General features: G+C 36.7%; 2 protein-coding genes across 2 annotated transcripts in view; both read left to right on the top strand.

The window, feature by feature from the left end:
- LOC143031247 (uncharacterized) overlaps positions 1 to 17360 on the top strand; it is a 174593-nt gene that overhangs the window by 57053 nt on the left and 100180 nt on the right. The window lies entirely within an intron of this gene.
- LOC143031216 (uncharacterized) lies at positions 360 to 11550 on the top strand. Its single transcript, XM_076194787.1, has 2 exons — positions 360 to 457; positions 9507 to 11550. The coding sequence occupies exon 2, from the start codon at positions 10252 to 10254 to the stop codon at positions 11545 to 11547; it is 1296 nt and encodes a 431-aa protein (XP_076050902.1). The 5' UTR covers positions 360 to 457; positions 9507 to 10251; the 3' UTR covers positions 11548 to 11550.

Here is a 17360-nt window from a genome sequence, read left to right on the forward strand (position 1 = left end):
GATCGCTCTGAAGTACCATATAACCTGTCCTTTGTAAACGCCTCACTTATTTTTTCCTCCAATTCTGTCATGAGATTGATTTGGATATACAACAATTACATAAGATAAAATAACATGCACAGATGTAAAATAAAAGTAGCAATGTATAAATTCAAATACAAGACAGACAAAGAAATATGAAATATAAATATATGTATGTACATAAAATAGAAACAGAAAAGTAGGACATATAGAGTATAAAAAGATAGAATATAAATGAAAAGCTAAGGTATAAAAAGCTGATATCTAACACACAGAATAGAAAGTAGAAATAGGAAAATAGAAATATATAAACAAAATAGAAAAACCAACGCCCTAAAGTCGTGTGTTTACATGATGTGGCGTGATAGACCTTCAGAACTTGTTTACGTGGCTGTGCTTTACTCAGGCCCAACAAGTGTGCTTTCTTCTTGAATTCGTAAGTGCAATAATATAGTAGTTAGGTAGCTTAGTGCATGAATTGTGTGTTCCCATTTGACACTTGCTACACTACAATAGGTAGGCTACAGGCTCAAAACAAAAATAAAATTTTGTTGTATATGAAAGACAATGTCACAATTACATTTGAAACCGAATACTTTTTCATTTTCTAAATAGCTTGAAAAATATGGAAGATCCGAATTTAGAATTAAGGGTGGTAATTTGTAAAGATTTTGAAACACACAAACTATAAACCACTGGTCCAATTTTATTGAAATTCGGATCACATGGATTCTATGGGTCAACAAATCATCTAAGCATGCCTTTTCATGGCATTTATTAAGTCAATATTTTGAATATAGAGATGATCATCAACCAAATCCAAACTGCTGCCCCAATTGACATGTGACAGTTTTATGGGTCAACAAAGCACCTGAACATGTCAAAAACAATGCAGGACCTTCCTTTTATACTATTCTTACTAACACCTATCATGTTGCCATAGCAACTATTATCAACTTAGAGATAATCATCAATGAAATGCAAACCCTTGGCCCAATTGACATGCAACTTGGCATGTGAAGGTTTTATGGGCGAACAAGTCACCTGAGCATGTCAAAAACTATGTAGGACCTTCCTTTTATACTGTTCTTACTAACACCTTTCATGTTGCCATGGAAACTATTGTCAATTTAGAGATAATCATCCATAAAATCCAAACTGCTGGCCCAATTGATATGCAACATGGTCAAAATTCATACCATAATGATATAAGTATTATTGGTCAACAACACCCTCTATGTACTTTGACTACTACAACTAATAGTATCTTCAACATGTGTAAACAAACAAGAGTAAGTATCAGAGAATCTGAATATGTCAATTAGGCATTTTTAGGGAGCAAATGTACAGCCGAGTCATCACCAACGATTTCAAAGTTGCTCATTTCCAGGAGAAAGGAGGCTAAAGAACATGATTATCACATTAAATAGTTCATATATTGGTTCCTTACCTTTAGATGTTCAGTTGGAAAACTAATTTGCCAAGTCTAATATTGAAATTTACATTAAAATTTGTGAAAATTAGCATGGTGTTGAAGAACTGGGCATACACTTGCAGAACAGCAAGACAATTTGAAAATCCTGCACATGCTCTGAATACTGCATACATTCAAACTAAGACATACCCATACAAACGTACTGCAAAAGATGGCAGTGTAAACATTACATCCACATTGGTGGCATCGCCCATGGATTCACGAATACCTAACTACAATTTTGCTGTCAAAATGCTGAACATATTGACTGTAATAATTAGTTTTTTTTTTTTTTTTTTTTTTTTTTTTTGCAATTTTGGTATTTAAGGAATCAGTAGATAAAGACAAACTTCATTCTAAAGGTAAGTCTTACCATTATATCGAGGTCTCAGCAGGCAAACTGCATTAACTCCTTATGTTTTCTACATTATTAGAAGGTTAATTGACTATTTTGTGGGAATCTAATGCCACAAAGCAACAGTTGTAATGTAAATCCAATCCCTAGCCTAGGTTTGCAAAATTACAATGTGCAGATGTAAGAAGCAAAAAATCAATGAACATTTAAGTCTTTATCATAAATTTTTTCAAAGCATTCTACTTTTTCAAATCTTTGAATTTTGATGGCAGAATTCCTGTTTGGCTGTGTATTTGGCATTCTGGGCAGGGGTAAATGTGTGGGTATTGTGAGCATTTTGAACTCCATACATAAGTACAGCAAACTATAGTGGCTACAAAAAAAAAAAAAAAAAAAATGAGATTGGCAAACCAAGTTCAAAGGAGTTAGGTTAGGTTAGTTCAGGTCAGGTCTCCAGCTGCAATTCTTACCTCTATCATTGGCTAGCTCTTATTATTGAGAACTTTGAATACCATATATAAGTATTGCAAATGAATGTTAATGTTAGTAGCAATATATAAGAAAAAATAGACTTTAAAGTATCTTCATATTTATCAATATGTGTATCATGCGTACATATCTATCGAGTGATGGAACACCAACTTGTCTTCCTCGGTATGAAAATAAAAACAGTTTTTTGATGTTCACTGCTGCACAAATCCATGTCGTATTAATTACAAGTCAGTGTATTATAGCTTGAGAAGTTATACCTTCCCATATACAATCTTACGTAGATACTGGATGTAGGTTATGTGACCCATATGTCGAGATCACCTCCAGCTTAGGTAGGTCAGGCCACAGATTTAGTCCCTCTGTCTCCTCTCACAGTTGACCTTGCCTAGGTGTGTCAACCAATATTAGTCTTCCCTCAAAATAATTTTTAGCCTCAAATCTCCTTATACAGTAGAAGCCTGATTTAACAAGTCTCAATTTAGCGGAAGCCAGATTTAACGGAAGTTTAAAATAATTAGGGGAATATCCAAGAAAGCTCTCAATAGTGAGCATAATTCCATTGAACCGAGCATATTCTGTTATTTGCAATCATCCCCCATTAATTTTGATCTAAGGCTGGCTGCGATGAGTGAAAATCTGGAATATAGAGCTAGTCCTCAAACATATTAGGCTTTATAATCTAAACTTTAAAAATTCCCTCCTACACTATCTAAACACATTTAGATTTGATTAAATACTTTTTAAACGCATTCTGAAAAAATTTGAATTAAAAAAATTACAAGCATACGAATACATGTGCATATATATATATATATATATATATATATATATGTATATGTATATATATGTATGTATATATATGTATGGATATATATATATATATATATATATATATATATATATCTATATACAAAAATCCATTGTAGATTGGATATAAGAAAAAAGAAATAACGATTTCCGTATATTTTGATCACTTGCTGTCATCCTCTTCAAGCGGAATACAAAGACAAGAGAAAACACATATCTTATATACAGAGGAGAGAGGTGGAGTGAGGGAACATGGACATGACATCAGGATTGCGGAGTCGGATGGTATAAGGTCCGACTCCAGCTCCTAGAATTCCTAGGATGCCGACTCCGACTCCGACTCCTTTGATTCCTCTGACTCCGACTCCCGACTCCTTAACTCCATTACCCATATGTGGAAATCTATTCTGCAGATCCATATATCAGCCTCCCACACCTATTCAGCAAGCATTTTATAAATATTTTTCATGTATATTATTTTTTACGTGAAATATTCGCTTGTATGATAAATATACTCACACATACACTCACCCAGCTTTATATATATATATATATATATATATATATATATATATGTATATATATATGTATATATATATATGCACGCAGGAACGTAAATTCCTATAAACATATGTATATTAAATATATAATGATATTATTTATGCTCATGATCATCTACCAGCTTATGAGCACTTTCAAATCTGTCATGGCAGAGTTGTCACTTCAAGCTATATATTTTCTTTTTCCTTTGTGCCTCTCCCTCCCCCCCAAAAAAAATAATCTGTTATTTCATTTGTCCATTCTCATAAACCTTCTATCACAATATTAGGAAAAAATGTGACAAATCATGATGAGGAAAGGTTAATGGAGGATGCTGTACCTAGTACTTATTGCAGAATTAATTTCACCATGTTATAATAAAAACCAGGAATCAGTTCAGGAAAGAGAGAGACAACCTTCCCCTGTGCACACTTTTCATAGCTGCTGTTGTTCCTCCCCTTTTCAGTCATCACCAAATGCTGTGACATATGCACTAATGTCATTCCTATCTGGCCTCTGAGACTGGTCAAAGTTTATCTCAGGGTATTATCCCAGCATGACATAGCTCCTACAAAACAGTAAACCACACAATAACACTTCCATTGACTTTTACATACATGAAGACGTACGTGCATAGTGCATACGTAGTGGATATTTACTATTGTCTACACTGTCATGTATGTGTGTACATGATGGAGTTCTAGATGTTAACATAATTTGAATTAATTAGACTGTCAACAAAGGTAAAGTAGCTAGTTTAAGTTATTTAAAGATAAAAATCATCTCTGTCCCTTGACAGTTGACAAATTAGTCAGGAATTTGAATTGCTAATTACATTTATTGAATATTTATTAAAAATAGAAATACATTCCACTGGCTATAACTCCCATAGTATAGAATGAATGAAACATTAATACAAACTACATTCTGGAAACTTCTATAAATGGTATATATCCTGTAACTAGCTATAAAACTATTCTACACTGGATGGTTATTAAATTTTCTCAGCACAAAACATATCAGATTTTTTAGATTTTTTAAACTTGGAATAATGAGACCTACTGCTTTCTATTTGAACAATAGCAACAAATTATTTCACAGTGCACATCTGTAGACAGTATTTTACAGCTATTGGACTTAAGGAGTCAGAGTCAGATAAAAAATTCCGACTCCGCCTCCTAGTACTCTTAGAACTCCGACTCTGACTCCGCAACCCTGCATGACATATCAGGTGGTGTCTATATTGCTGCATGGTCTTTGTGGTAAGTCATCTGCTTTTACAATAGAAGGAATTAATTTATTTGCCAAGGTGGTTATGTAATCAGGTGACCATTGTCCTTTTGAAATGTTAAAATTAGGGAGTTGTTTAATTAAGGAAAATTCAATGATTTTCCTTTTATAACTACATTTTGATTTGGATATTATTTTTGCCTTGTCCCAATTTATGTGGTGATTATTGTTGGCGACATGTTGGAATATCACGGAGTTCTGTTGTGCGTATTTTACTGAGATTTTATGTTCTTTTATTCTTGTTTTCAATTCTCTACCCATTTGTCCCCAATATACTTCATCACATCCTGAGCAGGATAATTTATAAACTCCGAGGTTTATGTCTTCTGTTGGTCTGTGATGAACAGAAGACATAAAGTAATTGGACAAAACATCTGGAAGAAAACAATATACTGAATCCAAAACAGTTCAACGACAAGGAAGATCATGTGCCACAAACTTGATTTGTTTTTATTCAAGGTTAATAGATATAATGCAAGAAAGGAACATAGGCAGATTGTACTTTCCTGGATTAGAAAAGGTATTTGATAAAGTACCACACAAAAAGCTATTAAGAAAACTCGAAACAACAGATGTACAAGAAAAGTTATTGAAATGGATGGAAGATTTCTTGCACAGGAGAAAAATGAAGGTGTTATTTAGAGATAGAAATTCAGCATGGGAAGAAATGAAAAGTGGAGTCCCACAAGGTTCTGTATTAGCTCTGATAGTGTTTGCTATATGTATATATATACAGTATAACTTGGATGAAGGTGTAGAATATTATATGAACTTCTTTGCAGGTGACACCTATTCTCCACTCTCAATTTACCTTCCATCAGAAAATGATCTGATATTTCCCCACTCTCTCCCATTAGAACATGTACATCCTTAACTCTTCCTACCATACTCCTGGTCACCACTATATAGTCCATTAACGCTCTATTTGCCACCCTTCCATCCACCACCCTCTTCCATGTGTACTTATGCTTGACTTTCTTCCTAAACACTGTATTTGCTATCATCAACTCTCTTTCAAGACACATCACCATCAATTCTCCACTACGATTTTTACCTGGAACTCTATACTTCCCAGTCACTCCATCTATTGGTTCATTTCCTACCCTAGCATTAAGGTCTCCCAATACAACTACATTGACATTTCTCCCTAATCCTTCTGTGGACTCATTTATATCTACCCAAAAAGCCTCCCTTTCCTTTACGCTCTTCTCACTACCAGGCCCATACGCACTTACAAAAACCCACATCTCCCTTCCCAGCTTTACCTTCATCCACATCAACCTTGATGAAACCTCCTTCCACTCCACTACCCGCTTACTTATCTCTTCACTTACTAGCATAGCCACCCCTTCTCTCCCTCATCCCCTCTTCACTCCTGAGTTCCTCCCAGCTACACTCCCAAACTCACAGTTGCCCTTTCCTAAGTAAGTACAGAAAAAGACTGAATCACTACGGAGAGGCCTGGACAAAGTCTGGGAATGGAGCCAAAAGTGGGAAGTGAACTTCAACATCAAGCAATGTATAATGGATTTTGGAAAAAGTAAAAAATGAATATCAGGACAATATAAAATTGGTACAAAAAAGTTAGCTCTGAAAAGGACCTAGGAGTAATTATTAACAAAGACTTGTCCCGAGACAAACATATTAACAAAATAGTCAGAGAAACCTACAATTTACTAAGATCAAAAAGGGTGGCCTTTAATTACTTGGATGAAGTAATGGTAAAGAAAATACTAGTCACATTAATAAGACCAGGATTGGAGTACACTGCAACACTATAGACACCTAGCACAAAAAAAGAATACTGTAAAGAAATTAGATCCAAAGAGGAACGACAAAGATGGCACCAACACCATCAAAATTGACATAAGAACAAAGGTTGGCTAAACTGGAACTATCAAACCTGGAACAAAGAAGAGAAAGAGGAGATCCACTTGCCATTTACAGAATCATGAGAGGCATGGAAGTCTGTGACAGAAAAGACTTATTAAAATGTGATAAAAGAAAAACAAGGGGACATGAAAAGAAACTCAAAAAGAATAGTTTTAAAAGAGATCTGAAAAGATATAGTTTTCTACACAGAGTGGTGGATGTCTTGAACAAGTTGTATGAAACAATAGTGCACAAAAATCAGACAAGAATTTAAGAGCAAACTAGATGCTGAGAGATACAAAGGCTATTATTGGCATAGCTCCTCTTTCCTTATAATGGAACTAGGTAAATTTAACTATGTAAATACACACACACAGTGGTGAACCACAAGGCTCTGTTTTGGTTCCTTTAATGTTTGCCATATACATAAATGATATGTACATATACATAAATGATATGTATAAAGGAGGTATGGAAGGCAGATGTGGAGGAAGTGAACATGAGGGGACGTCCTAGGATGAGATGGATGGATGGATGGGGTGAAGGGGGCTTTGGGTAAGAGGGGAATGTCTTTTGAGGAAGGACGGGAGAGGACAGAAGACAGGGGTAAATGGAGAATGGTTGTATATGGAAAATATTGTGATGCATGAGGTGGAATGGGGGGTGAGGTGGTGTGTGTGAGCAAAAATTTTGACGCAGCCTGAAGGGATTTCTCCCCGTCCTCTCCTTTATATGGGGGGACGGAGAGGGGGGGTCGCCGATTTAATGAAGCGGCCTTGCTGTGGATGTGCTGTGTCCTGCGACACTGCTTCTGACCCAGGGCAGTGGACAGGGTGCAGGGATGACCCGTCATCTAGGAGGTGCTAAGATGGGAGGGAGGGAGGGTGGAGGGGTGTGGAGTGTTTTCGGGGATGGAATGGGTGGGAATGATTTTATGCCTTTTCCTTTTTGGCTACCTCCCTGGTAAGGGGGAAAAAGCTTTGGTATATGTATGAAGGAGTAAATTGTTACATGAATCTTTTTGCTGATGATGCCAAATTACTCAAGAGAGTAAGAACAGAAGAAGATTGCAGTTGACTGCAAGATGACCTGGATAAAATATGGGAATGGAGCCAGAGATATGAGATAAACTTCAACATCAAAAAATGTAGCCCAATGGCATTTGGAAAAGGTAAAAATAGAGTTTTGGGACAATATAAGATTGGAAACAAAGAAGTCAAAAAATAAACTCAGAGAGGGATCTAAGAGTAATCATCTCAAGTGACTTGACATGTAAATAAATATTTGGAGAGACTTACAGCCTATTAAGATCAATGAAAGTGGCCTTCGATTACATAGATGAAGAGATGGTTGAAGAAATAATTGTTACACTGATAAGACCAAAATTAGAATATGCTGTATCAATTTGGGCACTTAGCACAAAAAAGAACATAAGAAAATTAGAATCCAAAGAGCAGCAACAAAAATGGCACCCCACACTGTCAAATTTGACATATGAACAAAGATTGGAGAAATTACAGTTGTCAACACAAGATCAGAGAAGGGAAAGAGGCAATTTGTTGACTATTTTCAGAATTATGAAAGGGATGGAAGGTCTCGATAGAGACAACCTATTGAAGTGGGACAGAAGAGAAACAAGAGGACACGAAAAGAAACTAAAGACAAACAGTTACAGAAGAGAACTGAAAAAAATAGCTTCCCACATAGAGTGATCAGTGTCTGGAACAAACTGAACAGAGAAACAGTAAATGCCAGAACTATACACGATTTTAAGAACAAACTGGGTGTGGAGAAATACGAAAACGGGTCACTGTAAAATACATCTAGGTAAGTAAGTACTAGGTAAATACACATGTGTGTATATACATATATATATATGCATGACTTGTGAGTATTTTCTTCCATGACTGAGCTCAACTCAATTTGCTTGTATATCAAATCAATTTTCCTCATCAAAATTGAAATGCCATTAATCTGTTCCAGTGCCCAAAATGCCACCCCATTTTTTTTTTTTTTTTTTTTTTTATGTGTCTTTCAGAAAAAAGTATTTATAGTATTTTATAGACCCATGGTTATAAAAAGAAATTTGATAAAATAGATGAAGAATAAGCATAAAACATGAGCACAACTTATCAGAGATGCTTTCTCAGTGAGGTAAACATGTGGACTGCATCGGAATGTGACTTGCGTCACTTATTTGAGTGAGCGAGATGAATAAACCTTCCTAAGTAGGTACCATAATGTTTTAGGTCTTATGAGCCCAAACTTGGATCGTTATGGTGTTGTTGAATATGACTGCTGTGGCCAGCTGGGCCATTCCCCACTTCCAAATCTTGTGATGTGATGAAGAAAGCTGGAGCAAAACTTGGAGTCATTCTGGTTGTGGTGTGTTGAGTATGCATGTAGTATCTCTTGGACAATTTTCAACACATTCCTAATGAAAAAGTAGTAAGCAATATAATTTAGCACCATATCTGTTAGTGTTTCTACCTATTTTATGTTAGGTGATGAAATGTAGTCTGATTAGGTATAAGGTGACTCGAGTATGAAATGGTTTGTTTACAAAACATCCACACTAATATTACAGTGTATTACACATTTTCAAAGAGTTGTATGTCAGTCTTATGCTTACATTTTTTTTGTTTTTTTTTTCAGGATGAGGGTAACTATCACCATTTGTTTGGAAGACCTAACCCCAGATTCCATGTGTATCGTACGATGAAGAGAATCTGGTGGGATATCTGTGGCACACCTATATCACAAGACGTCACATGGCATGATGACCCACACTGGAGATGAGCCTTTCTAGTGTGATCTGTGTGATTCTACTTTCTCACATGATGATCCACACCAGAGAGAAGCTTTAAAGTGTGACCTTTGTGATTCTGCTTTCTCAAAAAAGGGCAGTTTGACATGGCCAGACAGGAGAGAAGCCATACCAGTGTAGCCTGTGTGATAAAGTTTACTTATGAAAGTGTGAACTCACATGATGACCCACACAGGAGAAAAGCTCTTCCAGTGTGGCCTTTGTGATTGTGCTTTCACGTATAAGAGTACCGTCAAAGCTTATAAGGACCCACACAAAATAGAAGTCATTCTAGTGTGGCTTGTGCAATAAAGGTTGCGTTTGAAAGTATATCAAAGTTCACATGATGATCCACACATGAGAAAAGCCTTTCCAGTGTGACCTTTGTGATTCTGCTTTCTCATAAAAGGATTACCTCAGACAGCATTTGAGGACCAACACAGGAAAAAAGCCTTTCCAGTGTGACCTGTGTGATTCTGCTTTCTCACAAAATAGTGGCCTCAAAGAGCATATGATGAACCACACAGGAGAGAAGCCTTTCCAATGTGACCTGTTTGATTCTGCTTTCACACAAAGAGTGGGCTCAAAGAGCATATGATGACCCATACAGGAGAGGAGCCTTTCCAGTGTGATCTATGTGATTCTGTTTTCAAACAAAAGAATCATCTCGAAAAGCATATGATGAACCACACAGGAGAGAAGCCTTTCCAATGTGACCTGTGTGATTCTACTTTCATACAAAAGAGTAGGTTCAAATTGCATATGATGACCCACACAGGAGAGAAGCCTTTCCAGTGTGGCCTTTGTGATTCTGCTTTCACGCGAAAGGGCAGTCTGACACGGCATATGAGGACCCACACAGGAGAGAAGCCTTTCCAGTGTAATCTGTGTGATTCTGTTTTCACACAAAAGGGTCATCTCAAAAAGCATATGATGAACCACACAGGAGAAAGGCCATTCCAATGTGACCTGTGTGATTCTGCTTTCACACATAATAGTGGGCTCAGACAGCATATAATGACCCACACAGGAGAGAAGCCTTTCCAGTGTGGCCTTTGTGATTATGCTTTCTCAAGAAAGGGCAGTCTGACACAGCATATGAGAACCCATACAGGAGAGAAGCCTTTCCATTGTGACCAGTGTGATTCTGCTTTCTCACAAAGCGGTGGTCTCAAAAAGCATATGATAATCCACACAGGAGAGAAGCCTTTCCATTGTGATCTGTGTGATACTGCTTTCACAAGCAAGAGTAATCTCAAAAAGCATATGATGACCCACACAGGAGAGAAGCCTTTCCAGTGTGACCTATGTGATTCAGCTTTTATAAAAAAGAATAATCTCAAACTGCATATGATGACCCACACAGGAGAAAAGCCTTTCCAATGTGGCCTTTGTGATTCAGCTTTCTCAGGAAAGGGCAGTCTGACTCGACATATAAAAACCCACACAGGAGAGAAGCCTTTCCAGTGTGATCTTTGTGAATGCGGTTTCTCAGAAAAGGGTACTCTCAAAAAACATATGATGACCCACACAGGAGAGAAACCTTTCCAGTGTGACCTTTGTAATTCTGCTTTTGCACAAAAGAGTGATCTCAGAGAGCATATGAGGACCCACACAGGAGAGAAGCCTTTTCAGTGTGACCTCTGTGATTCTGCTTTTGCACAAAAGAGTGCTCTCAGACAGCATATGAGGACCCACACAGGAGAGAAGCCTTTCCAGTGTGACCTGTGTGATTCTGCTTTTGCACAAAAGAGTGTTCTCAAAAAGCATATAATGACCCACACAGGAGAGAAGCCTTTCCAGTGTGACCTGTGTGATTCTGCTTTCTCACAAAAGAGCAAAATGAGGCAGCATATGAGGACCCACTCAGGAGAATCCTTTCCAGTGTGACCTTTGTGATTCTGCTTTTGCATAAGAGGGTGATCATTTGAGGACCCACACAGGAGAGAAGCCTTTCCAGTGTGATCTGTGTGATTCTGCTTTTACAAAAAGGAGTACTCTCAAGCTGCATATGATGACCCACACAGGAGAAAAGCCTTTCCAGTGTGGCCTTTGTGATTCTGCTTTCTCAGGAAAGAGCAGTCTGACACGGGATATAAGGACCCACACAGGATAGAATACTTTCCAGTGTGATCTTTGTGATTCTGCTTTCACACAAAAGAGTACCTTCATATGGCTTATGATAATGCACACAACAGAGAAGCCTCTCCAGTGTGATCTTTGTGATTCTGCTTTTGCACAAAAGAGTACTCTCAAAAATCATATGAGAACCCACACAGGAGAGAAGCCTTTCCAATGTGACCAGTGTGATTCTGTTTTCTCACAAAACGGTGGTCTCAAAACACATATTAGGAACCACACATAAGAGAAGCCTTTCCAGTGTGACCTATGTCATTCTACTTTCACAGAAAAGTCTCAAAGAGCATGTGATGACCCACACATGAGAGAAGCCTTTCTAATGTGACCTGTGTGATTCTACTTTTGCACAAAAGAGTGCTCTCAAAAGGCATATGATGATCCACACAGGAGAGAAGACTTTCCAATGTGATATTTGTCATTATGCTTCCTCAGAAAAAGGTAATATCGAAAAACATATGAGGACCCACACAGGAACTTTTCCAGTGTGACCTGTGCAATTCACCTTTCACACTAAAAAGGTCTCTCAATCATCACATGGTCATTCACACTGGAGAGAAGCCATTCCAGTGTGATATGTATGATGGAAAATGTTCCCTCTAAGTTTTGGGCATGTGTGCACATACACATTTTAAAACTAGTGCACAGAGGGGAAAAATGTGTGCACACAAGGTTTTCAAGATGAAATTGAAATGTTTTGATAAAAAATATATATATACACTATAATTTCATGATGATGAATTCAAAACAAAAGAAAGATGTGATTTTAAGGACTATCAATGACATTTGACATGGAAATGTGTAATTTCATCATTTCAAATGTAGTTTTGAGATCATTTGTACTGTATTTGACACCACTAGTTTTCAGTCAAGTGATATAAATCAAGAAGCATGTTATAACTCCCCCCCCCCTTAAATTAAATAATCTCACTGATAACTGAATACTTCATATGGGATATAGTGGTGACTCAAAAGGTGGATGAAAATTAATGTCACTTAAACAGAAGTATAGAACATTATGAGAGAAAATAAACAACTAAATATAAGTATTGGAAATGAAAGGGCAAGGCAGGACACAAATTTTATGTATTTGGGAATCAAGATGGATGAGGAGAACAGACAAGAAATCGAAACTATGAACAGAATCAACAAATTTAACCAAAATATCAGTGCACAATACCAACTTAAGGACTAAAATGTACAGGTCATATGCAAAATTGTAATGTATAATACAAAACTTTGACCAATTCTGATATATGTATCAGAAGCATGGTCACTTACAACTAGTTTAAGCCAAAAATAGGAGCAGTGGAGATGAAAATGCTTAGAAGTATAAAAGGGGTGACTAAAACGAGCAGAATAAGAAATGCACGATTAAGGGAGGAATTTGGAACAACAAATTAAAGATATCATAGAAACAAACAGACTTAGGTGGTACGGACATGTAATAAGAATGAACCAAGAGAGACTGCCAAGACAAACACTGACATTGAAGCCTAACACAAGAAAACCAATTGGTACACCCAGGAAGAGATGGATTGATCATGTGTAGGAAGTGCTAGAAAGAAGAGGTGAGGATCTGCAAATTGTGGAAGAAGAGGAAAGATATCAAAATAGAGAAGAATGGAGAAAAATTGTTGGAACGAGGCCCACTACCTGACAGGGACTACTCTACCAGGCATCTGGTGAGAAATGAAAGTAATAAATTGTATTTACATATGCCACAGGCTCATTTGCCCTCACAAGGGAAAAAAAACCTTGGTATATGTATATAGAATTTGATACATTAGAAATAAAAAACACTAGAATTGTCTGAAATATTCAGTTACTGGCCATCAGGACTATTTAAGGGAAAAAATCTGTGGAATTTCCTATCGAGACCTACTGTTGAAGAATAACAACATGAGGAAAGAATATATTGATGAAAAAAAGGCTACTAAAAGAGCTTTGGAATAGATAAGATGCAGAAAAACTGATCCAGCATGTCGAATTCAAAGGAACCAAAGGGTGTGATTCTAGAATGAACTGTTAGGTGCTAGTAAATGGCTGGATGAAATAATGAAAACTTCTACACCCATATACTGGACAGATTCCCAGAGGATGAGTTACAAGAATGATCAGTGCTTGATATCCTCTATTTCACATTTTGATTTCTCATTTGGTAGTGATCATATTAATGTCCTTTGTCTTGAATATCAATTCTGTGGCGGATACTACAGAAATAATTGGTCAGTTTAATGGTTTGAAAATCTCACTGTAAGACAAAAAAATATGTAAAATTTTACTCAAATAATGGTATTTGCTCCTCAGAATTAACAGTTCTGTGACATGGCAAAGTTGATGGATACTGAAAGAACATTCCTTGCAGCTAGTGCAGACTGTGAGCAAGGTTTTAGCCCAATGAATGAAATAAAAAACAAATTTAGACACCATATAGGAGAATGCCATTCAGATATGCATATTAGAGTGAAAAGCTGGCAATTCTTTGGAAATTCAATGAATTTAGATAGTGTGTATAAGGAATAAGGGGTAAGAAGCTAGAACTATGAGTGGAACATTGATAATGAACTTGTTATGTATATTTAGAGTTATTTACAAAGTTAGGAATTTTGAATAAAGGTAATCAGTTTAGTGTTTATCTTTCTTTTGATCAGATCAATATAAATATGTATTAAATCTTTCTTGTCAACTCTTTCATTGATGTCACTCAAGGGACTCTTAAAGTACAAAATTGGTGAAAAGAAATGATAGAATTAAAATATGTACCTAATGACTTGTTTTATTTATGGGAAGCCCAATTTAATAGGTATTTCAAATACATGATAGATATTAAACTAGATAGCACTCAGGGTGTGGATGCTTCTACAAACATTAGGGTCATAATATTGAAAATGTTCACTTTGCCCACATTATGATAGCTTGGGCCACTGAATAATGAATATGAAATTTGTATACAATCTATAAATGCCAGGGTAGCAAATTAAAGATAGAGGGAACAACTGAATGGATAACCTTATCCATATATGCCTCAAAAAAAAAAAAAAATCTGAGTAAAGTTCCCAACAGACAAACCAACAAGTGCTGGGAAAAGCAAAACCTCCTTAGTGGAGGTAATAATACACAACTTGAAATGGTGTGCCTTTGCTTAACTGGTTTGTATGTCAACTTCCAATGACGGCAAAATTTGTACGACAGGAAATTTCAGTACACCTACAAAGGTGGGATTTATTTATTCAAACAAATTAAAAATAAAACATGTTCCTGGACACAAATATATTCTTGCTGATACTTTTGAAATATGATTTTTAAGGAGGAAGATGTTGCGCCCTATTATGAATATAATATTTTATGTCAGCCACTGTCACACCTGTGCATAAATACTGTAAAAATATAAAAATGGTTTATGTGTGTAGTTGTACACCTTGTGTTGAAATATACAGTGAATTGTGTTAAGGACGACATTCAACCATGAATGGATCAGTGAATTTGAATTTATTGCTAAAACCAGAAATGGTGAATTTCATGCACTTTGTGATGCGAACATGAGTGAAGGAGACTGCAATAGACCATGAGGCCTACATTAGGCAGTTCCATGTCCATTACCACCTGTCATTGCCATTCATAAAGTTGTCTAACCACTTCTTAAATCAAGTGATAGTTTCAGTGCTCACTACATGGTCACTAAGTCTATTCCATTCATTGGCCACCCTATTAGTAAAGCAATTCTTGCCTATTTCCTTCTTAAATCTAAAATTGTCCAGTTTAAATCCATTACTGGGAGTCCTGCCCTGTTGTCTTACTATGATCCCCACTGTAAATCGGATCGCAGTCAGGTACCTTATCCTTTCCTTAGTAAACTCCAAGAGAAAATATTTGTTAAACGCCTCATTTCTATTTTCCTCCGATTCTATCATATCATTTCCATAATTTTCAATTGTTGTGACACACGGCCTACTATTTCTTCTTACGTCTGCTTTCAAACCACGGTTACCAAATACTCTCGCTCAAGGGCATAGCCGACGCAAGCTCCACATTTTTTCCGTCTCCTTTCAGCCCTTTTCGGCTATCACTTTCCTCTATGGAATTGCCGGAACTCTTAAGGCCTCTAGCAACTACTTTTTGATATTTTTCCTTCTCCTTATCTCTATTAACTGTTCTGCCAATTTGGCAGTCAATTACAGTGCCTTAACGAGTTTGAGAATCTATTTTAATCAGGAATTCCCTCTCCCCCTTCTCGTTCAAGGTGTCTCTATGTATGCCTACGAGTGAACCCACGAATATCTTGTCATCGGAGTTTAATGGGTTAAGGAGTGAAGCAGGAGCAGGATCTCTACAGAAACCAGAAATGTGACAGTTTCCTACAACTAGTATTGATTCAAGCATTTTCCCTATAACTGAGCTTAATCGAGAAACAGTGAGGAAATACGGAGCAAAGCTTCTTGTCGTGATCCCCACCTCTAGGACTTGGGAGCCAGTTACTGGATCAGTCTTACGTGTCTGTCATAGCGAGTTTTAAAAGAGGCTAATGAGGGCGCAGTCACTACACTCTCTGGGAGCGCATTCCAAAAGTTCATCCACTTGGGTTTGTTGTCTCCTCTCCTGTTCTTGTAGAGTGGTACACGTTTGTTAACTTCCCTGTAGATTTCCAAGAACATGTCCCACTCTTCACTTGTTTTATTCTCAAGTAATTCCTCTCCCAAACTGACTGGCTTGTAGTTCCATATAGACGATTTATATATATATTTTTTAAAACAAGAACTACGTTTGCTTGCCCCCTAAGCAGTTGGCTCGAAAACAGTGTCTACCAACATGATAAACATTTCTGTTAACTGGCCATAGATTTCAAACTTACAATCTTTAAGCAATCTCGGAAATTTTTCGTTGGGACACGGGGATTTGGTAGCCATAAGTCTTTCAATGGGTTTGACTACTTCTACCTTACTAATGTTGATGTTAGTCTACTTTCTTCATCTCCACTGAATAACGGATCGCAGTGAGGTACTCTATAACCTGTCATTTTTTTCTCCGATTATATCATGAGATTGATTTTGATATACAACAGTTACATAGGATAAAATCACATGCATATATGTTAAACAGAAATAGAAATGTATAAATTCAAATACAAGATGGTCATATGAATATGAAATATATATCTCTATCTATATATATATATATATATATATATATATATATATATATATATATATATATATATATATATATGGTCACAAAATCCCTGGACAGTGGAAGGAGGAGGTGGTGGTTGTGGGGGCGTGGGAGTTACTCCCACCTTGAGGAATTGGCAAAGGAAGATAGCGGCAGTGGGGAGCCAAGGTCCAAGAGATTTGAGTCACCGACCGGGACCACACAAGCACCCTTCAATGCGGGTGTGTCTATATCTCAAAAGGGCGGGTGGGACAACTCATTCAGTAGAACACAATCATTGGCTAATCAAACAGATCATCCTGTTATGAGTTTTAATGATCAAGATTATTTCTACAATCAAACGTTATTGACATGCAACTCAAATCTTTAAAAGTTCCACCTAAGAGATAGTCAATTTT

The sequence above is a fragment of the Oratosquilla oratoria genome, chromosome 12 (assembly GCF_046742065.1).
Source record: "Oratosquilla oratoria isolate Oo_2021 chromosome 12, ASM4674206v1, whole genome shotgun sequence".
In the NCBI taxonomy this organism is placed as follows: domain Eukaryota; kingdom Metazoa; phylum Arthropoda; class Malacostraca; order Stomatopoda; family Squillidae; genus Oratosquilla; species Oratosquilla oratoria.

What these genes read in the sequence shown, in the direction of transcription:
- LOC143031216 (XM_076194787.1), top strand. Translation starts at nt 10,252, where the DNA reads ATGATGACCCATACAGGAGAGGAGCCTTTCCAGTGTGATCTATGTGAT.